This window comes from Phyllobates terribilis, unplaced genomic scaffold, assembly GCF_046119375.1.
Source record: "Phyllobates terribilis strain yellow unplaced genomic scaffold, ASM4611937v1 Scaffold_4__5_contigs__length_816908805, whole genome shotgun sequence".
In the NCBI taxonomy this organism is placed as follows: domain Eukaryota; kingdom Metazoa; phylum Chordata; class Amphibia; order Anura; family Dendrobatidae; genus Phyllobates; species Phyllobates terribilis.
Genome location: NW_027362764.1, coordinates 263502660 through 263529815, shown reverse-complemented (window position 1 = coordinate 263529815; position 27156 = coordinate 263502660). Strand labels below are relative to the sequence as shown.

At 45.5% G+C, this 27156-nt stretch overlaps 1 protein-coding gene across 6 annotated transcripts in view; it reads left to right on the top strand.

Annotated features, from left to right (window-relative positions):
- Positions 1-8584, top strand: part of HERPUD2 (HERPUD family member 2) — a 58206-nt gene extending 49622 nt beyond the window's left edge. For 5 of the 6 annotated variants that reach the window (XM_073678232.1, XM_073678231.1, XM_073678235.1 and 2 more), the window contains 2 exons: positions 812-923; positions 7089-8584. In XM_073678232.1, the coding sequence (XP_073534333.1) occupies positions 812-923; positions 7089-7250 (274 nt within the window). In that variant the 3' untranslated portion in view covers positions 7251-8584. Of the gene's footprint in view, positions 1-811; positions 924-1793; positions 1850-7088 lie in introns of all 6 variants that reach the window. The other variant, XM_073678234.1, reaches the window with a different exon arrangement.
- Positions 8585-27156: the final 18572 nt, after the last annotated feature.

Sequence of the window (27156 nt, the reverse complement as noted above, 5' to 3'; positions counted from 1 at the left end):
CACTGGGACCTGATCTAATCAGGTCCCGATGATGTTCCCTGTCAGAGCTAACGCTCTGCACCGCTCTCACAGCGCTTGCAGGACCCAGGGGGTCCTGAGCACTGCGAGACCACCCACCGTTTTTAAACGTCCGCGCTGCACAGAGCCCAGGCAGCGCGGACGTTTATCTACAGTGGGCGGTCGGGAAGCGGTTAATAAACTTTACTTTCCTGTATGTGAAATTTATAGTGTTTGAACTGTAAAATACCTGTCGGATAGCCTATGTCTGGTAAGTCCAGGGGGGTACAGATTGGACTCAAAAAAGCTTCATTGTGCATTCTCTAAAAACTGGTACTTAGTCCAAATTTATATTTGACTCTCTAATATTTGTGCCCCATCACGCGAAAGCTTGTGATATTTTACTGCAATGTCCACACAAAATTGGCTATATTTAAGCCAGTTAGGATGAAGAGTGATTTCTATCCACATGTGACTCTGGGTTTGTAACCTCAGATGTTGAACACTTACCTGTTATAGGAAATTTTCCTTCTTCCTCTAAAGCTAGAATATACTGTCTTAATTTTCTCTAAATGATGTTCCTATGATGCCACAAAGTTACCGGAGCACAGGAAAGAATTTGTAGGGCTTTATTTGCAGGTTGGACAGCTTGCATTAGTCTTGTGTGTGCACTTGGGATATATCCCTGTGTGTGTGTGTGTGTGTGTGTGTGTGTGTTCATGGAGTTCTGTAAATAGCCTTATGTAGTTGTATTATGCTTTAACACTATATTCTGCATTCAGATTCTGGAACTTGCGTACCTTTTTGTTCACAGGCACCAAGCTGGCTGGTTTCCGTTCAGACAAGAGGATGGTCAACCACAGGCGAGAGATGAAGCAGGAGATGTCAATCCTGACCGGGTAAACAACAATGATCTTCTGGAGATGGTACGTGGCTGCTCTGCTTTGAGGGTTTAGTTATTACAGCCATGAAAACTATGTAAAAGCGAGGGCAAAGAATAGAGATTTTAAAGGAAATCTGTCACCACTTCGGAGATATCAGATCTCTACTATGGGCATACAGGGTATAGAAAAGTAAATCTATACATACCTGTATGGCCCATAGTAGAGGTTTTATTGCAGAGAAAAGCGCTTTAATAAATTTTGTTTTGTACAGGCTTGGTGTCTGGACGCCAAAAAATCCCTGCCTATGTGCTTATTATTCCCGAAAATCCCCACCTATGTGTGTATTATATTCCTCCCCAACGCCCCCCCCCCTGCACGTCACAGGGCCCTGTGACATGCACTATGCTCCCTTTATTGCCGGGCATGCGCAAAGTGCCGCTCACACAGGGCGCTCTTTGTTTCATTCCGGCCCCATCTCTGTGCTCTGCGCCGCAGGTTTCTATTGAGCAGGCACCGGGAAGTGACAATGAAGCAACGATGAAGCAAAGCGCGCTCTATGTGAGCGGCGCTTTGCGCATGCCCAGCAAAGCAGGGAGCACAGTGCAGGGGAAGGGGGGAAATATGGTAAATAAGCATATAGGTGGTGATTTTGGGGAATAATCACATAGGCGGGGATTTCTTGGCATCCCCTGGACGCAAAGCCTGTGCACAACTGAGTTTATAAAAACTGATTTCTCTGCAATCAAACCTCTACTATGGGTCATACAGGTAAGTATAATTTACTTTTCTATAACCTGTATGCCCATAGTACAGGTCTGATAACTCCAAAGTGGTGACAGATTCCCTTTAAAGCAAAACACATTTGCATTGGATGATTGCACCCCAAAAACGTTTGTGTTTTTTTTTTTTTAGATAAACAGTAGACGTGTGGCCCAATATCACATTTTGGCATAAACATTCTTTTTGAGGTACAGTTTTGTTTGGCTGACAAATATCTAATTTTATTTGAGGGGCTTAGGGGACTCCCAACTTTCCCTCCCAATAGATGATGTTGGGGTTAGAAAAAGAGAACAAATCGGACATGTTAAATATCACTACCCACACTTATTGTTCTCTGGCTAAATAAGATGTCGCCAGAATGGTTTGGCAGTGGCTTACTCCCTTCCTCTATTGAGAATGGATACTTACTTTCCTGAACTGAGCGTGCATGTTTTTGTCGTAGTAACCCCTTCCAAGGAGAGCTAATTTGGGTTGAGATACAAATTATCTCCAGATCTGCCATTGTTGGTCCAATTAAATAAAAACGATGCAAGCCAAGAAAACACAGCCAGTGTCGGTCAGTGTACAATTCTTGTTTGCCCTCAGATCCCAAGCAACAAGTATTTCCCAGGACGCCCCTCATGACAGCACGACAGGAGGTAAGTCCTATTCATCCTCTAGGGACAGGAAACACAGAGAGGTTTAAAAGCCTCCCATTCCCCTCCTTCCACATCACCCTCATGGTTTTTCCTGTCCCTAGCAGGACAGGATGCAGAAGAGGAGCACAGCAGCGCAACATACCTTAGGAGCTCAGAGGAAACAGAGGGGACCGATCTCTTCCCTTCCCTCTGTCAAGCGACTGATACCTCTCTGGGCGGGGGTCCCTCAGTCCGGTCAGTGGTAGTAGGTGATGCTCCTGACAATCGCCGCTTCCCTCTGCGGAGGGCTCTCTGCGCCATGCCATACCTGCCGGCCGCAACTTCCTGTTCCTGGTGCACGTGTGCGTTCCAGGATTGAACGCTCTTCTGGTCCGCGGCGCAACTTGATGAACACACGCCAGGCCTAGGAGGACAAACTGCCGGATCACACGGCTCAGCATCCTTCACAGGTGGGATTCGTCGGCATGACAAGAGGAGGGGTGGAACCTGGATCACCTGGAGGCAGGTAAGACCCTACAAAAGCTTACTGGACACAGTGGTGAGGCTGCACAGTCTGAGAAACACGGATTCTAATCCAGCTTATTCAGAGGCGCCTGCTGAAACCGTGGGTAGTGTAAGTACTCCCTTCAGGAGCCTCCCACCCCCTCCCCTCTGATATTCTAAGTGCCAGTTTTAAGAATGGGCCCATATCTTTTATTGAAATTAGGATAAAGGAGCCGAACCAGGATCCGGATCCTCCTCACAGAAAAGAAGATGCCCGGCATGCAATGCCAAGCTATCTCAGTCATACAAAAAACAATTATGCTCAAAGTGCATAGCTAAATTTCTGAAGGATGAACAGTCATCCTTCCAAGAGGATATGTGGTCCACTATAAGAGAGGAGGTCCAGTCTACTCTCTCTACCCTCATGCCTCCCCAAACAGCTCAGTCCACTTCCCGACCTAAGCGGGCTAGGTGGGAGATGGAGGAATCATCTGAGGAAGGGACTTGTCCTTTCTCAGACTCCAATCAGGATTTTGAGGGAGAAGAGGAGTACTCCTCCCAGTTACGGTCAGAGGCAAGGAAAAAGTACCTTTTTTCATGGGAAAATACGGACAGTTTGCTTAAAACCGTAAGATAATAAGGTGGCTCACTCCATACAAGATGAAATGTTTGGAGGTTTAAGAACACAGAGAAACAGTGATCAGCTTAACAGCAATTACTGTACTTGCAAAGTCAATATTTGCCCAGAAAATGAACTTTAACCCCCAAAACACATTTTAACATCATTGCAGTCCTGCCTTAAAAGGAGCAGCTAACATCGTTTTAGTGATTGATCCATTAACACAGGTGTGGGTGTTGATGAGGACAGGGCTGGCGATCAATCAGTCATGATTAAGTAAGAATGACATCACTGGACACTTTAAAAGGAGGCTGGTTCTTGGTATCATTGTTTCTCTTCAGTTAACCATGGTTATCTCTAAAGAAACACGTGCAGCCATCATTGCACTGCACAAAAATGGCCTAACAGGGAAGAGTATCGCAGCTACAAAGATTGCACCTCAGTCAACAATCTATCGCATCATCAAGAACTTCAAGGAGAGAGCTTCCATTGTTGTCAAAAAGGCTCCAGGGCACCCAAGAAAGACCAGCATGCGCCAGGACCGTATCTTAAAACTGTTTCAGCTGCGGGATCGGACTACCAGCAGTGCCGAGCTTGCTCAGGAATGGCAGCAGGCTGGTGTGAGTGCTTCTGCACGCACTGTGAGGCGGAGACTCTTTGAGCAAGGGCTGGTTTCAAGGAGGGCAGCAAAGAAGCCACTTCTCTCCAGAAAAAACATCAGGGACCGACTGATATTCTGCAAAAGGTACAGGGAGTGGACTGCTGAGGACTGGGGCAAAGTCATTTTCTCTGATGAATCCCCTTTTCGATTGTTTGGGACATCTGGAAAACAGCTTATTCGGAGAAGAAGAGGTGAGCGCTACCACCAGTCTTGTCTCATGCCAACTGTAAAGCATCCTGAAACCATTCATGTGTGGGGTTGCTTCTCAGCCAAGGGAATTGGCTCACTCACAGTCTTGCCTAAAAACACAGCCATGAATAAAGAATGGTACCAGAATGTCCTCCAAGAGCAACTTCTCCCAACCGTCCAAGAGCAGTTTGGCGCCCAACAATGGCTTTTCCAGCATGATGGAGCACCTTGAAATAAAGCAAAGGAGATAACTAAATGGCTCATTCGACAAAACATAGACATTTTGGGTCCATGGCCTGGAAACTCCCCAGATCTTAATCCCATTGAGAACTTGTGGTCAATCATCAAGAGACTGGTGTACAAACAAAAACCAACAAATTCTGGCAAAATGCAAGCATTGATTATGCAAGAATGGACTGCTATCAGTCAGGATTTGGTCCAAAAGTTGATTGAGAGCATGCCAGGGAGAATTACAGAGGTCTTGAAGAAGAAGGGGCAACACTGCAAATATTGACTTGCTGCATTAACTCATTCTAACTGTCAATATAACCTATTGGTACTCATAATATGATTGCAATTATATTTCTGTATGTGATATAAACATCAGACAAACACTAATAAAAACCAGAGGCCAACAGATCATGTGAAAATATAATTTTGGTGAAAAGAAAAGAAAGGGCGCATGTGTAGACTCACAGGGCTATTTGCTGAATTTAAAAAGTGCCAGTACACTCACCTGTGAAGGTTGTGTACGTCTACACAACCAAGATTAAGCGTGTAATTAATGAGGCTCCGGGTCACCTCTATTTGTAGTACCGTCCTGTCGGTGTTTGCCTCGCAACTCCGTGCTCCTCAAGTGGTCACACGATCCTGCTGGACCAGATACCACGTCACCGCAGGTCCTCAGTAGTTTAACCCGGTGGTTGGATACCGCAGGTCCTCAAACATCCAAATAGACCAGGCCGCTCCTGCCGCTTTAGCTCCGCATGGAGATATCTCACAAGTAAACAATGGTGCAGCGGTCTCAGGGAGCGCCAAAGGAATACTGGACAATTTAGTAGATGTCAACCGACTTTTATTCTTCCTCCAATACCACTGCCACAACGCGTTTCAACGGTCTAAGCCGTCTTCATCAGGTGGGGGTCAATATAATTTTGGTGTCATTCTCAAAACTTTTGGCCATGACTGTAGATATGTTGATGGAACATAGCCTTGTTTTATTATCTTGGGAATAATGCAGCCGGGTCTGAGACGCTGTTATGTAAAGAATACATCCTACCTGTACTTGGCTTCATTACTTGTAATGCATAGTCTGTACATAACTAGGAGTCGGCGTTGGCTGTGTTATTCACTAGATCTAAAGAGAGGAAATGTGCTGGCATTTATAAAAATATCTTTGCACTCCACAAAGTGCAATGAGTGCTGACTGCAGGGGTCCAGGCATCCGGGGTCTCAGGTATTGAAAATTTTGGGGGATCACTACTGTTAGCTCTGCTACAGGTACATCTCACAAAATTAGAATATCATCAAAAAGTTAATTTATTTCAGTTCTTCAATACAAAAAGTGAAACGCCTATTATATAAAGTCATTACAAACAGTGATCTATTTCAAGTATTTTTATGTTAATGTTGATGATTATGGCTTACAGCCAATGAAAACATAAGTCATTATCTCAGTAAGTTAGGAAACCTTTGCAGGTGTTTTTTGTTATTTTAAGTGTTTAAAAAGGTCCCTTAGTCTGCTTCAGTAGGCTCTACAATCATGGGGAAGACTGCTGACTTGACAGATGTCCAGAAGGCAGTCATTGACACACTCCACAAGGTCCCAGAGTTCCAATTTTTATTTGGAAATCAAGGTCCCAGAGTCTGGAGGAAGAGTGGAGAGGCCACAATCCAAGCTGCTTGAGGTCTAGTGTGAAGTTTCCACAATCAGTGATGGTTTGGGGAGCCATGTCATCTGCTGGTGTAGGTCCACTGTGTTTTATCAAGATCCTAGTCAGCGCAGCCGTCTACCAGGAAATTTTAGAGCACTTCATGCTTCCCTCTGCCAACAAGCTTTTTGGAGATGGAAATGTCATTCTCCAGCAGGACTTGGCACCTGTACACGCTGCCAAAAGTACCAATATCTGGTTTAAAAACAACAGTATCACTGTGCTTGATTGGCCAGCAAACTTGCCTGACCATAACCCCACAGAGAATCTATGGAGTATTGTGAAGAGGAAGATGAGCGACCCCAGCCCCAACAATGCAGACGAGCTGAAGGCTGCTATCAAAGCAACCTGGGCTTCCAGAACACCTCAGCAGTGCCACAGGCTGATCGATTCCATGCCACGCTGCATTGATGCAGTAATTGATGCAGAAGGAGCCTCGACCAAGTATTGAATGCATTTACTGAACAGACATTTCAGTAGGCCAACATTTCGGATTTTAAAAACATTTTTCAAGCTGTTGTTATAAAGTATTCTAATTTACTGAGATAATGACTTTTGTGTTTTCATTGGCTGTAAGCCATAATCATCAACATTAACAGAAATAAACACTTGAAATAGATCACTATTTGTAATGACTCTATATAATATGTCGTTTCACTTTTTGTATTGAAGAACAAATAAATTAACTTTTGATGATATTCTAATTTTGTGAGATGCACCTGTATGATCTGAACACTGCTGACAAACATTTTTGAAATACTTCCAATTTACATAATTTAAAGTCACAACGTGTTGTACTAGTCAGACAACCTTTTTAGGTCTTATTTTCACACTTTTCTGAAAATCATTCTTGCCCACAGCGTTGCTGTATCAGTGTCGTATTGTAACCAATGTTTTTCTCCACAGGAGCGTCGTATGGATGAAGGCGTTCAGGAGGATGCAGCAGAAGAGCGAGGGGATGATGCTCCAGAAGTAGAACCTCCAGGACTTGTGGCATCAGCTTGGTCATTCATAACCACATTCTTCACATCCCTCATACCAGAAGGCCCTCCACAAGTTGTAAACTAGATATTATTCTGACTGCCATCCAGACGTAAATGCAGGAAAAGAGAAACTTTAAAAATTATTGTGCCGTTTCAGAAACTTTTTTTTTTTAAATCTTAAAAATGTCTGTGTCCCTGAACCATTGACAGGCTGTTCTTGGTATTTTAAGCACAATCACCTTTTCTTTTTTTTTTTTTTTTTTTTTTATACATAATTCTCCTTTCTTTATAAGGAAAATAACCACGTCTTCCTTTTCTCCAATTGCTATTCGATCAGTGAAGTTATTCTAAAGTCTTGCTGATTTTTCATTCAAGGCTGATATTGCTTTTTAGTATTTACCCCCAAAACCTCTTTGTGGCTCTATTGTAAGTATAAAGCAATCAGTTTTGGAACAGTGTAAGCGCATGCAACAATATGAATAATCCTTGCAAGTGCGTGGTTTTATGCCTCCGATAATTTAGCTTCATTTCCAAGATAATGTCAGGACACAAGGCTATAGTTTTCAGACAAGTAATTCTACATTCTTATGTTGTACGACTTAATAGTATTGATATTGGCGGTTATCCCAACTTGGCAATTCCTGACCATATGCCCTATTAAAGCTTATGGACTTCATAGAGATGGTACCTACTCTATTACCCCTTGTGGAGAGTATTGTGATGAAACCTCTCTTTAGGACTTGACCTGATCATGTGTACCACGGTTGCCATTTATTGCGTGGCTAACCACCGTTACAAGAACAGGGTAGCTTGCATTTGTAAAGCAGTTGTCCACTTGGGAGAAACCCTTTAACAGAAGTTGATGGACTAATCAGATTAAAAGCATTATATGGACTAGACACTGCCATCGCAACTAAGAAAAAAAAAAGTGTTAATTCAGTCTATCTGCTGCCCCTTCTCACTTTCTATATCTGCTTAGTTTTACCTCTGTCCTTTCTAATACAAAAATTTTATGGATGATTTTCTACCAAACATATATGCAATCGTATTCATAAAAGCTATGGTTGAGTATATTCCCCCATTTATTAACAATGCCTTTTATAAGTTAGAAGATTTTAAGAGTTTAAGTATTGCTGAAATCATCCACTTACTGCAGATGCATGCAAATTCTTATATTGTCTTATCAAAGCAGATACTGTATGTGCATTTAATGTTATATTACCATGATCCACATTGATTTCCAGACATGTAAAATAGGCTGTCACTACTCTTTATTTGGTATATGCTTGAGAACAATATAAATGAGTGTAATGCAATATTTCGACCGTTTTATAGATACAAAAAATAAGTAATAGCATCTTGAAATTCAGTATTTTTTTTTTCTACAATTATCAGTTTCATAAACTCTAATTGTATGAACCAGTTGTTTTGTATTTTGTGCATATAGATACAATTTTATTTTTTTTTCCCCCTAAAAGCGTACTATCAAACTATTCAGTAGTAGTTTTGTGGAGAGGCTTCTGGTGTTATATGGTACAAGAGCGCTTGTTTTACTTGCTGCAAAGTTATGTCCTGTCTTTCCAGCAGGAGATTTCAGCTGACAACAGACTACTCATTGTTTATTAAAGGCATCATAAAAATGAATATTCCTAGATCAATGTGGGCCCAACCGCTCGGACCCTCAATGATTGCTGTGAATTGTTATTTCTGGCAGTCCAATAAAGAATGAACAGAGCAATGGTGTGCATGTTTGACAGCTAGCTGCCTCATTCAAACTGGGGACTGATGCTCCCTGATTTAGCAATTGGTGTGGGTCTCAGTAGTCTGACCTCCTCCTATCACGTAGTTATCAACTATCCTTTGGATATCCACAGAATAAAGGTACATCTAAGCTGTAATACTTTACGTACCTGTCACTCTTTTATATTTGTATTCTGGGAGAAATAAAATCACATATCATATGTGATACTAGACGACCCTTTTTATCATAGTTTTAAAATGTATAAAGTTGGAATGCAAAGATAGAGAAATGCCAGCTTATTCTATTTTATATATTTTACTCACTTATATAGCGCCATTAATTCCACAGGGCTTTACAGACATCATCATCACTGTCCCCATTGGGGCTTACAATCTAAATTCCCAATCAGTATGTCTTTGGAGTGTGGGAGGAAACCAGAGAACTCGGAGGAAACCCACACAAACACAGGGAGAACATACAAACTCCTTGCAGATGTTCTTGGTGGGATTTGAACCCAGGACCCCAGTTATTCTATTTCATAGTTTAAAATTGCAGGAAAGAAAAATTAAACACTGGTCCTGCTCACACTGCTGCCCACGCAACAGCAAAGTCTGTTGAGTACTACTAGTCCCTTTTTATAGTATGTATGTATGTATGTATGTATGTATGTATGTATGTATGTCAAACTGTCCACTTAGGAAGCAACACTGAGTGCCAATCAATTTCACATGCTGTTGCGCAAATGGAATAGACAATAGATGGAACTTATTGCCAATTATCAAGACACCCTCAATAAAGGAGTGGTTCTGCAGGTGGGGACCACAGACCACATCTCAGTACCAATGCTTTCTGGCTGATGTTTTGGTCACTTTCGAATGTTGGTTGTGCGTTCACGCTCATGGTAGCATGAGATGGACTCTACAACCCACAGAAGTTGCTCAGGTAGTGCAGCTCATCCAGGATGGCACATCATTGTGAGCTGTGGCAAGAAGATTTGCTGTGTCTGTCAGCGTAGTGACCAGAGGCTGGAGGCGCTACCAGGAGACAGGCCAGTACACCAGGAGATGTGGAGGGGGACGTAGGAGGGCAACAACCCAGCAGCAGGACCGCTCCCTCCGCCTTTGTGCAAGGAGGAACAGGAGGAGTACTGCCAGAGCCCTGCAAAATGACCTCCAGCAGGCCACAAATGTGCATGTGTCTGCAGAAACGGTTCGAAACCGACTCCATGAGGGTGGTATGAGGGCCCGACGTCCACAGATGGAGGTTGTGCTCACAGCCCAACACCGTGCAGGATGCTTGGCATTTGCCACAGAACACCAGGATTGGCAAAGTCGCCACTGGCGCCCTGTGCTCTTCACAGATGAAAGCAGGTTCACACTGAGCACATGTGACAGACATGACAGAGTCTGGAGATGCCGTGAAGAACAATCTACTGCCTGCAACATCCTTCAGCATGACTGGTTTGGCCGTGAGTCAGTAATGGTGTGGGGTGGCATTTCTTCGGAGGGCCGCACAGCCCTCCATGTGCTCGCAAGAGGTAGCCTGACTACCATTAGGTACTGAGATGAGATCCTCAGACCCCTTGTGAGACCATATGCTGGTGCGGTTGTCCCTGGGTTCCTCCTAATGCAGGACAATGCCAGACCTCATGTGGCTGGAGTGTGTCAGCAGTTCCTGCAAGATGAAGGCATTGAAGCTATGGACTGGCCCGCCCGTTCCCCAGACCTGAATCCGATTGAGCACATCAGGGACATCGTGTCTCGCTCCATCCACCAACGTCACGTTGCACCACAGACTGTACAGGAGTTGGCAGATGCTTTAGTCCAGGTCTGGGAGGAGATCCCACAGGAGACCATCCACAACCTCATCAGGAGCATGCCCAGGTGTTGTAGGGAGGTCATACAGGCACGTGGAGGCCACACACAATACTGAGCCTCATTTTGACTTGTTTTAAGGACATTACATCAAATTTGGATCAGCCTGTAGTGTGTTTTTCCACTTTAATTTTGGGGGTGACTCCAAATCCAGGCCTCCATTGGTTAATAAATTTGATTTCCAGTGATGATTTTTGTGTGATTTTGTTGTCAGCACATTCAACTTTGTGCAGAACAAAGTATTCAATGAGAATATTTCATTCATTCAGATCTAGGATGTGTTATTTGAGTGTTTCCTTTATTTTTTTGATCAGTGTACACACACGCATATACATACATACATTATAATGTGTGTGTATGTGTGTGTATATATATATATATATATATATATATATATATATATGTGTGTGTGTGTGTGTGTGCAAAATATATATATATATATATATATATATATATATATATATATATATATATATATATATACACACATGTATATATGTAAGTACTGTAAGTCAACGAACTAAAAAGAATTAATGATGATATGAACAGTTAATCCTAATCCAAGAAATTCTACTGTGGCTAAAATCAGTCCTTATGTTAAAATAAAATGTAAAGTCCCCTTGACTGCCAAATTCTGGATCAGCTTGTACTGTATAGACTTAGTTTCTGCTTTTCTTGATTCATAAATCAAATCCATATAGAAGATGAGGCTGTTTCACGCCTTACAGAGCTCGATTTGGGGTTTAGCCGCTTTCTTCTATATTGACTGGGAACTGATTTGAACCAAAACTAAAGCCACATTCACAAGTTCAGTATTTGGTCAGTATTTTACATCAGTATTTGTAAGCCAAAACCCGGAGTGGAACAATCAGAGGAAAAGTATAATAGAAACAAGTCACCACTTCTGTATTTATCACCCACTCCTGGTTTTCTCCTACAAAAATTGATGTAAAATACTGAACGTGTGAACGTGGCCTTAAGGTCCATTTACACTAGATGATTTTGATGCATTAAATGATCACTGATTGTTAAATATTTTCTGATTGGCATTTGTTTAACAGTCTGTTTTACACAGGCAGATAGTGACGCGCCCCTGGGCCTTCTGTGTCGTGCGGCATCGCGCGCACGGGGGCTTACCCGGAGCCGGATCAGATGGGGGTAGTAGTCTCGTGGCGGTGACCCGGTCCGTGCCCAGGGAGTCAAACTAAGTGGCGAGTCTATTAGCAGTAGATGTTGGATGACTACGCCACCCGTTGAATGCAGCTTTGGAGCTGCCGCTGCAGAGCAGACCGCTGAGGCCGGTGGAAAGATGGTGCAGCGGGGATGGTATAACCCCCAACGGGAGGGGTATGGCCTCAGGGCAGCAGGTGGAGATGATGGGGGTTGTGATGGTGCGGTAAGGAGGCACAGAGACGTGGGATGCAGTTTCAGGGTTTTTACTCACTGGTGTTGCTTCAGTCACTTCGGCCAGGAGTGACCACCCGAGCCGTGCTGCGTCCACCAGGTGCGGGACTCGGCCAACCCCCAGGCAATTCCGGAACGTGGTCCTGAGCTCCCCTCTCTCTCCCTCTCTCCGGCCATCCCCACCAGGGATCCACCTTTGTCTGGTTCCCTTGGGCCTCTATATGGTAAAACCTTTTAAGGCTTTCCTGACCCTACTCGTGGTGTACCTTCCTGGTGAATGTGGTGAGGGTTGTGCAAAACTTGACCACGACCTCCGGTTCCTGATTAAGGATGTTTTGCCTCCGTCAGTTTGGGATCCGGTGCCCTCTTCTGCCAACCCTTCACCCTTTTTAGCTCACTCGTGGGATCTCAGGGTTCCCTCTTGGTCTTATGCCTCTGGGCCTTTCTTCCTCTTCCTCTCTGCTTCAGGCCTGGCCCTGGAGCTGGGCCCAGCTGGAGCCACAGCTCCCTGTCAGCCCTCCTGGCTGAACTCCTCCTCAGAACTCTCCTGACAGACTGACCCTATCTCTAGATGGTGCCCACCATATATACTCCCTCTATGTGTGAGCCCAGGTGACTAGCACCCAATGGGCTCCTACCTCTATGCCCAGAGCCCCTCCCCTATCTGCCCCTACACTACTGGGATGTTCCTCCCCCCCCTCCCACTCCAGCCAGGGACAGACGCTGTCGTACCTGCACATCTAACTGGTGGGAGTACCGTAGTTCTGTCCCCCGGAAATGGGATGAGTGTAGTGCATGCAGCTATCTGAGCTCAGTCCCACATTCCATCCTTACCCGGGAGTGGAATACCACACCTCTGGTTTGAGGTGCAATACCCCTGTAGCAGCCGAGTCCTCAGGGTGCTACATTCCCCCCTGGTAAACCACAGCACGTCCTCGGGCTGTAAAAGAGTAAAACAATATAAAACATACAAAAATTTTAAAGTGCACTTACATATAAAACACATTAACTTTCAATATAAAACTCTTGCATATAAAACATTCTCTTATAAAACACACTCTTGATCTTCTGGCCACGGTGAAATTTATGACCAGGTAAAAGTGCAACAGTCACAAATACAGTTCCTTATAAAACCGGTAGGGGGCGCCTTAGGAAGCGCAACTATTTACAGGGTGGCCGCTCTCAGTCCTCGGCCAGTGGGGATAAAGGGATGGCTGCTCACAGTCCTCAGCCTGGTTAGGGATAGGGACACACGGGAACAATTCACTAGTCCCAACGGGGACCATATTTTAATTAGCAGCAGTTCTTGTACCCTTACGGGTAACTATTTACAGTTCCACTTTACCGTACTTCAGTAACGGCGTCCTCCTGCTCCTTTCTGAGGGTAATCTTCAAACCCGTCCGGGTCCTCTTGATCCGCCTCATACCGCAGCTCTTCCTCGGTCAGTCGGTGCACATGAAGAGCATATGGTCCCTTAGCACACTGATGCCGGGTGAAGGTGACCTCGTCACCCGGGTAAAGGTCACGTCCTCTGTGTCCCTCCGGCAGATGACTCTCGACATCTCTGCGGGTGACAAAGACGTCGCCGGGGGTTCTGTGATCCCGGATAAAGCCCCAACCGTGCTCCAGTTGGAACTTGATTATGGTCCCGGTGGCGCGGAGACCGTGGGCTGCACGGGGGTTTCGCCGGGTCCGACGTTTCTGCTCCGCACTCTGAACTTGCAGCCGCTCCTCGCGGATCCGCCTCTCTCGCCGTTCTTTGTTGAAGACCTCCAGTTGTTGTCGGCAGCACTCCGCACGCTGGGCTGCGGCCGCCCGGGTCTCTTGGGTGAACCCCATGAGGTTTTCACCGGTGGGGTCCCATGCGAACTGCGCCTCCTCCAACGGGAGTGGGGTGATCTTGGCGGGTGCCGGAGCCGGGATCAGGGGCTCACACAGGGGCCATTCCTTCTGGAGTCGGGGAGTGGTGTACTCCGGAGGCCACACAAAGGGTTGCCCATCCGGGCAAGTATGCTGGGCGAACAAGTCTTCACCCAAGGGTAGCACTCTGGAGGTCGAGGGCGCGGTGGTGGCAACGGCGCCCGGATTCACCAGGCCTTGCGACCAGGCCGGCGGCACCCTGAAGGTGAAGGGCGCTGTGGAGACTGCGGCGCCCGGGGGTACTCGATCTTGTGACCAGGCCGATGGCTTAGTGGAGGTAGAGGGCGCTGTTGGAACTGCGGCGCCCGGGGGTACTCGGCCCTGCGACCAGGCCGGTGGCGTTTCCTGCTTGGCCACGCTCTGGATTGAGGCGCGTGACGTCACAGAGGGCGCGGCCACGGCTCCTGCCGCTTGAGGCCTAGTTTGGAGCGGTGACGGTGCAGCAACAGGCTCGGTAAGGGGAATTTCGGGCTCTGCGACGGGGAGCTGGGGCAGGCTTACGGCTACTAGGCTTGGGGTGGTGACGTCCCCTTTACCTGCTTCCATCTCTTCAGCTCCTTCCACGGCGTCGTCTCCGGCCTTCGTCCCTCCTGCACCATCTTCAGGGGCAGGCGTGCTCCTCGTTGCGGGTGGCGGCCTTTGCTGGCGGGTTCCAGCTTGCAGGGCCATTTCTCTGCTCCACTCGGCCAGCACTTCTTGCTGCACTCGGGCCATCTTCCGAGCCAAGCCCTCCAGTGCGGTCTGTGCATGCTCCCGATCTCGGGGGAGCTGTGCCAGAATCTCCACCAGGCCTTCGGGGGTAGCGGCCTGCAACAGGCTCCTGAACACAGGGTCGGTGCTGCTTGACTCTCCCTCCATCTCCGGGTGCGATCTCTCCAGACTCCTCCAGGCTGCACCCATCCTCTCTCTTTTGTTCTTGATCCGCCCATACAGAGGGCGGACCTGGGGCAACTTGGTGATTGTCAGTTCCAGGGGCAGACCCCCCACTCTGATGGACATCTCTATCATTGCAGTCTCTGCTGGTGGGGGCGGTCTTTGCTTTTGGCGCTCTTCTGGGACCAGGCCCACGATGGGAGGTGGCCTCTTGCCACCCTCTGGCACGCCCATAATGGCGTCCGCTCTGCCAGGGCGGGAAATCATCTCAGATGGCGGGAATCGTCTCCTAATGGCGGGAAACTCCGTGGATGGCGGGAAAAGGCTGCAGATGGCGGGCAAACGGCGGGAAACGATCCGAGATGGCGTCCGATGGCGGGGACCCTCTGGAATTGGCGGGAGACTTCTTCTTACGGTAACTGTGAACTTTTCTTCAGGCACGCAGTACCCGGTGGTGGCGGGCACGCGATCCTGCCGACTACGCCAAAAGTTGACGCGCCCCTGGGCCTTCTGTGTCGTGCGGCATCGCGCGCACGGGGGCTTACCCGGAGCCGGATCAGATGGGGGTAGTAGTCTCGTGGCGGTGACCCGGTCCGTGCCCAGGGAGTCAAACTAAGTGGCGAGTCTATTAGCAGTAGATGTTGGATGACTACGCCACCCGTTGAATGCAGCTTTGGAGCTGCCGCTGCAGAGCAGACCGCTGAGGCCGGTGGAAGGATGGTGCAGCGGGGATGGTATAACCCCCAACGGGAGGGGTATGGCCTCAGGGCAGCAGGTGGAGATGATGGGGGTTGTGATGGTGCGGTAAGGAGGCACAGAGACGTGGGATGCAGTTTCAGGGTTTTTACTCACTGGTGTTGCTTCAGTCACTTCGGCCAGGAGTGACCACCCGAGCCGTGCTGCGTCCACCAGGTGCGGGACTCGGCCAACCCCCAGGCAATTCCGGAACGTGGTCCTGAGCTCCCCTCTCTCTCCCTCTCTCCGGCCATCCCCACCAGGGATCCACCTTTGTCCGGTTCCCTTGGGCCTCTATATGGTAAAACCTTTTAAGACTTTCCTGACCCTACTCGTGGTGTACCTTCCTGGTGAATGTGGTGAGGGTCGTGGCAAAACTTGACCACGACCTCCGGTTCCTGATTAAGGATGTTTTGCCTCCGTCAGTTTGGGATCCGGTGCCCTCTTCTGCCAACCCTTCACCCTTTTTAGCTCACTCGTGGGATCTCAGGGTTCCCTCTTGGTCTTATGCCTCTGGGCCTTTCTTCCTCTTCCTCTCTGCTTCAGGCCTGGCCCTGGAGCTGGGCCCAGCCGGAGCCACAGCTCCCTGTCAGCCCTCCTGGCTGCACTCCTCCTCAGAACTCTCCTGACAGACTGACCCTATCTCTAGATGGTGCCCACCATATATACTCCCTCTATGTGTGAGCCCAGGTGACTAGCACCCAATGGGCTCCTACCTCTATGCCCAGAGCCCCTCCCCTATCTGCCCCTACACTACTGGGATGTTCCTCCCCCCCCTCCCACTCCAGCCAGGGACAGACGCTGTCGTACCTGCACATCTAACTGGAGGGAGTACCGTAGTTCTGTCCCCCGGAAATGGGATGAGTGTAGTGCATGCAGCTATCTGAGCTCAGTCCCACATTCCATCCTTACCCGGGAGTGGAATACCACACCTCTGGTTTGAGGTGCAATACCCCTGTAGCAGCCGAGTCCTCAGGGTGCTACAATAGCACTTCAGATGCGATTGTTCTCAGCCTGTTTACACAGGAGGATGCGCTGCTGAGAGATTATCTTTTTGTTAAAACTAAAAGACCCTTTCACCTGACGAGTGAGCTTTTCAACTGCACGATTATTAAATGAACGTTTCTAGGATATGTTCACGATAAGTTTAAATGGAGCTTAATGTGTATAATATACAACTAAACACTGTGCAGCACATTTTAGGCACGGAAGCTTTTTGTTTGGCTACGGTTGTAGTCAAAGTGCAAGTCAAGCCTGCCACACTTTAAAGTGATATGGTGGGCACTCTAGAATGGATTATTTTTGGGTGCCACTGGTAAGATCAGTCATGTACAGATAATTGATGATTTAGAGAATTTACGTTACTCTAACTATGATTCTGATTATTTCATTTCTAAAAATGTGATTTAGGGTATGTGCCCACAATGCAGAATTGAAACAGAAAATTTCTGCAGCGTTTCTGCATGTTCTTGGCAGTAAAAACGCTTGCGGATTTTACACGCGTTTTTACATGTGCATTTGACTTGCGTTTTTCAAGTGCATTGGGACCTCAAATCCGCATATGAAACACACAAATAATGGACATGCTGCGGATTTTTCCGTAAGGAAAATCCGCTGCGGAAAATTCCGCAGCATGGGCACAGAACATGCAGATTTTCGTTGGGGATCATGGGGTATGGATTGCCAAGCTTTTACACTGCAGAAATTCCACAGAAAAAACGCTTGAAAAACACATAGTGGGCACACAGCCAAAACAATAACTTTGAAATCCTGCCTTTTAGTTAGTGTTGTAGTTGTTGTTCCACAGCCAACTATAATACAAGCATTAGTTAAAAGGCATATGAATGTTTGTTTTATCAACAGTTTTTTTTGTTAAACTTTTCTTTGCAACTTTAACAACCTTTTGTCTTTCTTGCATATTTTGTCTGGGTATTACAATTGTTAAGGATCTTTTCTTGTGAGTCTTTACAACTTCTTCAGCTGGGTTCAAATCCGTAAAGGATGAGCACAAACGTATAATAGAAACCAGAAAAAAATGGCCTGAAAAACAATCTTTTAGTACCAACTTGCAACAGAATTTTTGGACTCACTTGGAGGGATTATCAAACTTGTCCACTGCAGTGGTCATGTACTGCATGTAATGGCATCACCGCTTCGCACCAACCTCGTTTGTTAGAGGCACGTCCTGGCTTGTAACAAGCAGCCATTACCTTACCAGTGTGGGGCCAGCTCACCCAGTGAGCCTGCTGCATAATCCCACTCACTACTTGTGCGGTACATGTACGACAGATGTTGGTAAGGGGTTAATATTACATTAGTGGCTGTTAAAGTAGATGAATGAATATCTATTTTTGTGTTCCCTCCCAACAGCAGCATTGGAACACTATTTTATAGCGTTTTGTAAGAGTTTAACATGGATTGTCTAAAATTGTCCTTGAGTATTTATGTGCAAAAGTCAGTATCCACATTAAAGCTGGACATATGCATTAGATGGCTGTCGGCAAAACGATGCTATCTGCTGATCATTTGGTGAATAGCAGACTCTCCCATTCACAGGCGCGCTCATTTGGCCAAGTGCTCCTTCGTTCTCTTTGAGAAAGCTGCTGGCTGATACATCAGCTGGCTGCTTTTCTCTAGGAGAACAATGCGATTGGTAGTCCAAAATCGGACATGCATCGACATCTCTCCTGTCCGTTTGTCAGCTGGTGTTTCCCATATACACTGCTCAAAAAAATAAAGGGAACACTTAAACAACAGAATATAACTCCAAGTGAATCAAACTTCTGTGAAATCAAACTGTCCACTTAGGAAGCAACACTGATTGACAATCAATTTCACATGCTGTTGTGCAAATGGAATAGACAATAGATGGAAATTATTGGCAATTATCAAGGCACCCTCAATAAAGGAGTGGATCTGCAGGTGGGAACCACAGACCACATCTCAGTACCAATGTTTTCTGGCTGATGTTTTGGTCACTTTTGAATGTAGGTTGTGCTTTCACACTCGTGGTAGCATGAGACAGACTCTACAACCCACAGAAGTTGCTCAGTTAGTGCAGCTCATCCAGGATAGCACATCAATGAGAGCTGTGGCAAGAAGGTTTGCTGTGTCTGTCAGCGTAGTGTCCAGAGGCTGGAGGCGCTACCAGGAGACAGGCCAGTACACCAGGAGACGGGGAGGGGGCCGTAGGAGGGCAACAACCCAGCAGCAGAACCGTTATCTCCGCCTTTGTGCAAGGAGGAACAGGAGGAGCACTGCCAGAGCCCTGCAAAATGACCTCCAGCAAGCCACAAATGTGCATGTGTCTGCATAAACTGTTAGAAACCGACTCCATGAGGGTGGTATGAGGGCCCGACGTCCACAGATGGGGGTTGTGCTCACAGCCCAACACCGTGCATGATGCTTGGCATTTTCCACAGAACACCAGGATTGGCAAAGTCGTCACTGGTGCCCTGTGCTCTTCATAGATGAAAGCAGGTTCACACTGAGCACATGTGACAGAGTCTGGAGATGCCGTGTAGAGCGATCTGCTGCCTGCAACATCCTTCAGCATGACCGGTTTGGCAGTGGGTCAGTAATGGTGTGGGCTGGCATTTCTTTGGAGGGCCGCACAGCCCTCCAGGTGCTCGCCAGAGGTAGCCTGACTGCCATTAGGTACCAAGATGAGATCCTCAGACCCCTTGTGAGACCATATGCTGGTGGGGTTGTCCCTGGGTTCCTCCTAATGCAGGACAATGCCAGACCTCATGTGGCTAGAGTGTGTCAGCAGTTCCTGCAAGATGAAGGCATTGAAGCTATGGACTGGCCCTCCCGTTCCCCAGACCTGAATCCGATTGAACACATCTGGGACATCATGTCTCGCTCCATCCACCAACGTCACGTTGCACCACAGACTGTCCAGGAGTTGGATGATTTAGTCCAGGTCTGGGAGGAGATCCCACAGGAGACCATCCGCAACCTCATCAGGAGCATGCCCAGGCATTGTAGGGAGGTCATACAGGCACGTGGAGGCCACACACAATACTCATTTTGACTTGTTTTAAGGACATTACATCACAGTTGGATCAGCCTGTAGTGTGTTTTCCCACTTTAATTTTGTGGGTGACTCCAAATCCAGGCCTCCATTGGTTAATAAATTTGATTTCCATTGATGATTTTTGTGTGATTTTGTTGTTAGCACATTCAACTTTGTACAGAACAAAGTATTCAATGAGAATATTTCATTCATTCAGATCTAGGATGTGTTATTTGAGTGCTTCCTTTATTTTTTTGAGCAGTGTACTTTAGACCATAGTACTTATCTCTTTAGACAAAATGAGATTTGCGAATTTAAAGGTATTTAAAAATTAGACTTTTTTACCTATTCATGGAGAACCCGCTTTTTAAAGAGTTGGTCTAAAGGAGTTTTCTGATTTAAAAAAAACAAAAACATATCCCCCAGCTAAAGTTTATTTAAAAAACACAAACTGTGCATTACCCACCCTCCCTGGGTCCAGCGCTGACATCAGTCACAAACCTGCAGCCAAGAAGTGATCACAGCGGCTCTGCCTGAGTTGATATAATGGACTGCTTGGAGCCGCTGTGATCACTGATTGGCTAAAACACTATTGACATGACATTAACTTTGCAGATAACAGACACTGACCACAGCTATGGAGTCAGCTTGAATAAAGCACAGTTTGTTTCTTAAAACTATTCACAAACAAACCATAGACCACAGCTGGGGAACGGATTTTCTGAAAGGGTCAATACAAACCTGTAGAGGAGTTGAATGGGTTTATGGTAAGATTCTCGATGGCTAAGCTGAGCGAGAAGATGGAGGCCTGCATACCTCTTAGTCTAAGACATAGGAGAGATTATTATCAGAACCTCTTTTGGTGTTGGATAAATAAGAGCCACATTCCGACTAGACGGTTTCCAGCCTTGCTGAATACACTTTCATTGAGTTATGCCACGTCCTTATAGTTTGAATATGGTTGGGAGTGTGCATATCGCATATGCGGTCACATGACTGCCGGCACCAGAGAATCCTCATGGCGTGTGGTGTGTGCGATGTGAGGATTCAGAAGTCTGCAGTCACATAGGGTAACTGCAGACTTTTAGTTTAAGACTAGACAACCCCTTTAATTTTTCATATGTCGCTCTGAAAATAAAATAAGTCTCCATTAAAACTACAATGCATAATGCCTGGTCTTATTTCTAGAGCTGAGAAAGCGGTCGTCTTTACGTAACAACCTTTTTAATTTCACATAAAGGTAAACTAGTCTTACAGTTGAGTAAAACAATCACTGCCCTACTACTTTTACCCATTTATTAACACTTCTGCTTGGCTTGTGGTATAACTTACGTTTGAAAAAACACGTCTGTCTGAAATATCAAGCTTTGGCTCATTGAGGACTTCAAGGTTTTCTTGTACAATGTCAGCTGCAAAATCAAAAGAACAAATCTCAATACTCAAGTTATTTTTACATTTATTTAACCCTTTTTATTGGCCCTTATTCACCAGACTATTTAAGCCAAAAATCTTGCGTAAAATATTTTAAAAGCGCATGTATTTTAACAAGAATTATTTTTTTATACCATTCCATCCTTGAAGCCACCCCATTTCTTTCCTCCTTGTAAATTTTTTGTGCAATGCCTTAATTTTTGTACACCTTAATTTTGCAACTTTTGGCGTTTCAGCCAGCTGCGCCAAATTGGGCTAAGGTGGAGTAGTGGCGTAGTGCCGCAGCTTTGTTAAATTTTTGATGAGCTTTAGCGCCACATCTTTCACCACTCCCTGACTAGTGTAAGATTTGTTATGAGGCTTGCACTTAATGAATCAAGCCCCCTGAATCCACTATACCTCCTTAGCAAAAACAATGCCGATCTCTATGAACCAGGACCCATATGTTTTGATGTAATTCAAAAGCAGAAATAAAAATTTTGATAAGCTTTTTTTTTTTCTATAAATGAAAGGAATTCTGCTCTAAACAATTGATACAATATTCAGCATGCGGTGGTTTATAATGAAAAATACAATATTAATGCTACGCAGTATCCTTTTTACAGGTTTTTACCCCTTTTACAATAAGCTTATTTTGTTTTGGGATCTTCACTCACATATGGGGAGTTTTTAACCCAAGAAAATATATATATTGTGCTCAAAAAAAAAATAAAGGGAACACTTAAACAACAGAATATAACTCCAAGTAAATCAAACTTCTGTGAAATCTAACTGTCCACTTTGGAAGCAACACTGATTGACAATCAATTTCACATGCTGTTGTGCAAATGGAATAGACAATAGATGGAAATTATTGGCAATTATCAAGACACCCTCAATAAAGGAGTGGTTCTGCAGGTGGGGACCACAGACCACATCTCAGTACCAATGCTTTCTGGCTGATGTTTTGGTCACTTTTGAATGTTGGTTGTGCTTTCACACTCGTGGTAGCATGAGACGGACTCTACAACCCACAGAAGTTGCTCAGGTAGTGCAGCTCATCCAGGATGGCACATCAATGTGAGCTGTGGCAAGAAGATTTGCTGCATCTGTCAGCGTAGTGGCCAGAGGCTGGAGGCGCTACCAGGAGACAGGCCAGTACACCAGGAGACGTGGATGGGGCCATAGGAGGGCAACAACCCAGGAGCAGGATCGCTACCTCCGCATTTGTGCAAGGAGGAACGCTGCCAGAGCCCTGCAAAATGACCTCCAGCAGGCCACAAATGTGCATGTGTCTGCACAAATGGTTAGAAACCGACTCCATGCGGGTGGTATGAGGGCCAGACGTCTACAGATGGGGATTGTGCTCACAGCCCAACACCGTGCAAGACGCTTTGCATTTGCCACAGAACACCAGGATTGGCAAAGTCACCACTGGCACCCTGTGCTCTACACGGATGGAAGTCGGTTCACGCTGCACACATGTGACAGTCTGGAGACGCCGTGGAGAGCGATCTGCTGCCTGCAACATCCTTCAGCATGACCGGTTTGGCAGTGGGTCAGTAATGGTGTGGGGTGGCATTTCTTTGGAGGGCCGCACAGCCCTCCATGTGCTCGCCAGAGGTAGCCTGACTGCCATTAGGTACCGAGATGAAATCCTCAGACCCCTTGTGAGACCATATGCTGGTGCGGTTGTCCCTGGGTTCCTCCTAATGCAGGACAATGCCAGACCTCATGTGGCTGGAGTGTGTCAGCAGTTCCTGCAAGATGAAGGCATTGAAGCTATGGACTGGCCCGCCCGTTCCCCAGACCTGAATCCGATTGAGCACATCTGGGACATCATGTCTCGCTCCATCCACCAACATCACGTTGCACCACAGACTGTACAGGATGCTTTAGTCCAGGTCTGGGAGGAGATCCTACAGGAGACCATCCGCAACCTCATCAGGAGCATGCCCAGGCGTTGTAGGGACGTCATACAGGCACGTGGAGGCCACACACAATACTGAGCCTCATTTTGACTTGTTTTAAGGACATTATATCAAAGTTGGATCAGCCTGTAGTGTGTTTTTCCACTTTAATTTTGGGGGTGACTCCAAATCCAGGCCTCCATTGGTTAATAAATTTGATTTTCATATTTCCATTGATGATTTTTGTGTGATTTTGTTGTCAGCACATTGAATTTTGTACAGAGCAAAGTATTCAAAGAGAATATTTCATTCATTCAGATCTAGGATGTGTTATTTGAGTGTTCCCTTTATTTTTTTGAGCAGTGTGTGTGTGTGTGTGTGTGTGTGTGTGTGTATATACAGTACAGACCAAAAGTTTGGACACACCACACTATGAAAATTGAACATTCACACTGAAGGCATCAAAACTATGAATTAACTCATGTGGAATTATATACTTAACAAAAAAGTGTGAAACAACTGAAAATATGTCTTATATTCTAGGTTCTTCAAAGTAGCCACCTTTTGCTTTGATGACTGCTTTGCACACTCTTGGCATTCTCTTGATATGTTTCAGGAGGTAGTCATCGGAAATGGTCTTCCAACATTGAAGGAGATGCTTAGCACTTGTTGGCCCTTTTGCCTTCACTCTGCGGTCCAGCTCACCCCAAACCATCTCGATTGGGTTCAGGTCTGGTGACTGTGGAGGCCAGGTCATCTAGCGTAGCACCCCATCATTCTCCTTCTTGGTCAAATAGCCCTTACACAGCCTGGAGGTGTGTTTGGGGTCACTGTCCTGTTGAAAAATAAATGATGGTCCAACTAAACGCAAACTGGATGGAATAGCATGCCGCTGCAAGATTCTGTGGTAGCCATGCTGGTTTAGTATGCCTTCAATTTTGAATAAATCCCCAACAGTGTCACCAGAAAAGCACCCCCACACCATCACACCTCCTCCTCCATGCTTCGCGGTGGGAACCAGGCATGTAGAGTCCATCCGTTCACTTTTTCTGCATCGCACAAAGACACGGTGGTTGGAACCAAAGATCTCAAATTTGGACTCATCAGAACAGATTTCCACTGGTCTAATGTCCATTCCTTGTGTTCTTTAGCCCAAACAAGTCTCTTCTGCTTGTTGTCTGTCCTTAGCAGTGGTTTCCTACCAGCTAGGAAGGCCTGCTGCACAAAGTCTCCTCTTAACAGTTGTTGAAGAGATGTGTCTGCTGCTAGAACTCTGTGTGGCATTGACCTGGTTTCTAATCTGAGCTGCTGTTAACCTGCGATTTCTGAGGCTGGTGACTCGGATAAACTTATCCTCAGAAGCAGAGGTGACTCTTGGTCTTCCTTTCCTGGGGCGGTCCTCATGTGAGCCATTTTCTTTGTAGCGCTTGATGGTTTTTTCAACTGCACTTGGGGACACTTTCAAAGTATTCTCAATTTTTCGGACTGACCTTCATTTCTTAAAGTAATGATGGCCACTCGTTTTTCATTACTTAGCAGCTTTTTTCTTGCCATAATACAAATTCTAACAGTCTATTCAGCAGGACTATCAGCTGTGTATCCACCAGTCTCCTGCACAACACAACAGATGGTCCCAACCCCATTTATAAGACAAGAAATCCCACTTATTAAACCTGACAGGGTACACCTGTGAAGTGAAAACCATTTCCGGTGACTACCTCTTGAAGCTCATCAAGAGAATGCCAAGAGTGTGCAAAGCAGTCATCAAAGCAAAAGGTGGCTACTTTGAAGAACCTAGAATATAAGACATATTTTCAGTTGTTTCACACTTTTTTGTTAAGTATATAATTCCACATGTGTTAATTCATAGTTTTGATGCCTTCAGTGTGAATGTACAATTTTCAAAGTCATGAAAATACAGAAAAATCTTTAAATGAGAAGGTGTGTCTAAACTTTTGGTCTGTACTATATATATGCGTACACATATGCACCATAGGGGTAGTTAGATCGGATGCATCCCTTATGTTAAAATGGATGATATAGTAATTTGCAAACAAGTGAGTTATGATTTGATTATAGGATAAAAAAAAGAGATGGTATCAAACTCTCCTGTCCTGTGGCACTTTTTTTTTCTCTTCAGGCCGGTGCCAGACAATTGTATGAAAAATTGTTTGATTTTCATCCATGGGCCATTCATGTCCTTTTTCTACGTCCGTGTGACATCCTCCTTTTTCATACGTTAAATTTTCTTAGGTTAAAATTAGATATATAGCCACAAAAATCAGATGCCACAAGAATGTTCCCCGTGGGATCCTCCTTTTTAATATTAAAAAAAGCCCTTATTTGCTGATGATTTTTCTAGTCCTTACAATGGGGCATGGTGACATGGTCCTTTAGAGGCATGTCTTTAGGCTGCTCTGCATGATTACAGTGTGCCTCACACTCCTTGGTAAAGACCATAAACTTTTGCACTGAATAGAAAGGTTATGATTCTGTAACCCTTTGGTGCATTTTGCAAAAAAAGAAACAATACCCAGAAAACTCAGAAGAACAGGGAGAATAATATAAAAACAAAAACTGACCACTTTTGTCCTGGTGACAGGTCAGGTCCTCTTGAAAGCTTTATCTTGCAATTCATTCAGCAATATAACCCATTTATGTTACTTAATATACCATAACATTATATCATTACTGTAGTCCTGTAATTTCAGTGTTGTCATGATAAACAAATGCACAGGCGACTATTAATATAATACTTGCAATGCTCACACTTCAGACATAATGAACCAATGTTCTATTTTGCTATGACTGATATCTAAATGTCGCTCTTCAGCTCTAGGTTTAAAGTGGATTTTCCCATCTAGTTAAAGGGACTCTATCAGCACAGAATAAGTGTTCAAACCAAGTGCAAGTGCTTGGCACACACTTGGGGCGGCCAAACATTTATGTGCACTTTCCCGCCTACTTGTTTTCTCCACTCCTCCATATTCTTTGAGTGACAGCTATGGCTTCATAGAGCTAGAGAAAAGCAGAAATGGATGGAAAACAAGCAGGTCAGAAGGTGCACTTAAATGTTTGGCTCTGCCATGATGCTCTGAGCGCCTGAGGTCTTGTCAGCACAGAATGACTGTTCAAACCGATGCTCTGTGTATCCTTGGCATGTTAAACCGAGAAAACAAGGTGCATTCAACTATTTGGCCATGACAAGGGTGTACTGAGCGCCTGTACTTGACAGACTCCCTCTAAGCACTTTACATGCTCTGACGTACTTGTTTTAAACAGTCATTCTGTGCTAACAGACCCCTTTTTAAAGGGACACTGAGCATAGCATGACTGACTGTTCAAACCAAGTACAGGCGCTCCGTGCTTCACTGCATGGCCAATCATTTAAATACCCCTTCCCACCTACTTGTTTTCAATTTATCTCTACCCTTCTCTGGCTCTTTGAAGCCAGAGCTGTCAATCAAAGATGTGGAGTGGAGATTGAGGGAAAACAAGCAGGTGGGAAGGTGTATTTAAAGTGAACCTGTTATGTCCTTTTTAGCATGTAAACTGTCCACAGTGAGTTGTTGGTGATGCAATCTGCATCACAAACATGTTTTTTTTCATTAAAAACTGCGGTCTAATCATGTGCAAAAAGCACTTTATATAGTTAGGTTGTACCTGCTTGTTTAGTCGTAGGGGTGTGCTTAATTTCATTCAGTCAAACTTGTCGCCACCCACGCAATTTGAATGATTTTCCTGGGGTTGCGCCTACATCACTCAAATACGCTTTAAAAATCCTGCTCTTGCATGATGTTGATCGAGGAGCTGTGACAAGCAGCTTCCCTTGTGTGCGCACTGAAGCTGTGTGGCCGGAGCCGATAGTTGAGATAGTTAGCTAGGCGGTTGCCTAGTCAGATAGTTTAGATGGATAGATAGGATCTTGTGTGGCTGGGAAATTGACCTTCCAGCAGATCAATCATTTTTGCTATTAGTGTGGTCCAGACCGACAGCAGGCCACATTTCAGCATAGATCTCTGTTGTGCACTGCTGATATTGTGCTCCATGCAGGAGTACACTTTTTAAACTAATTTTTTCTGATACTACTGTGATAAATACAGCA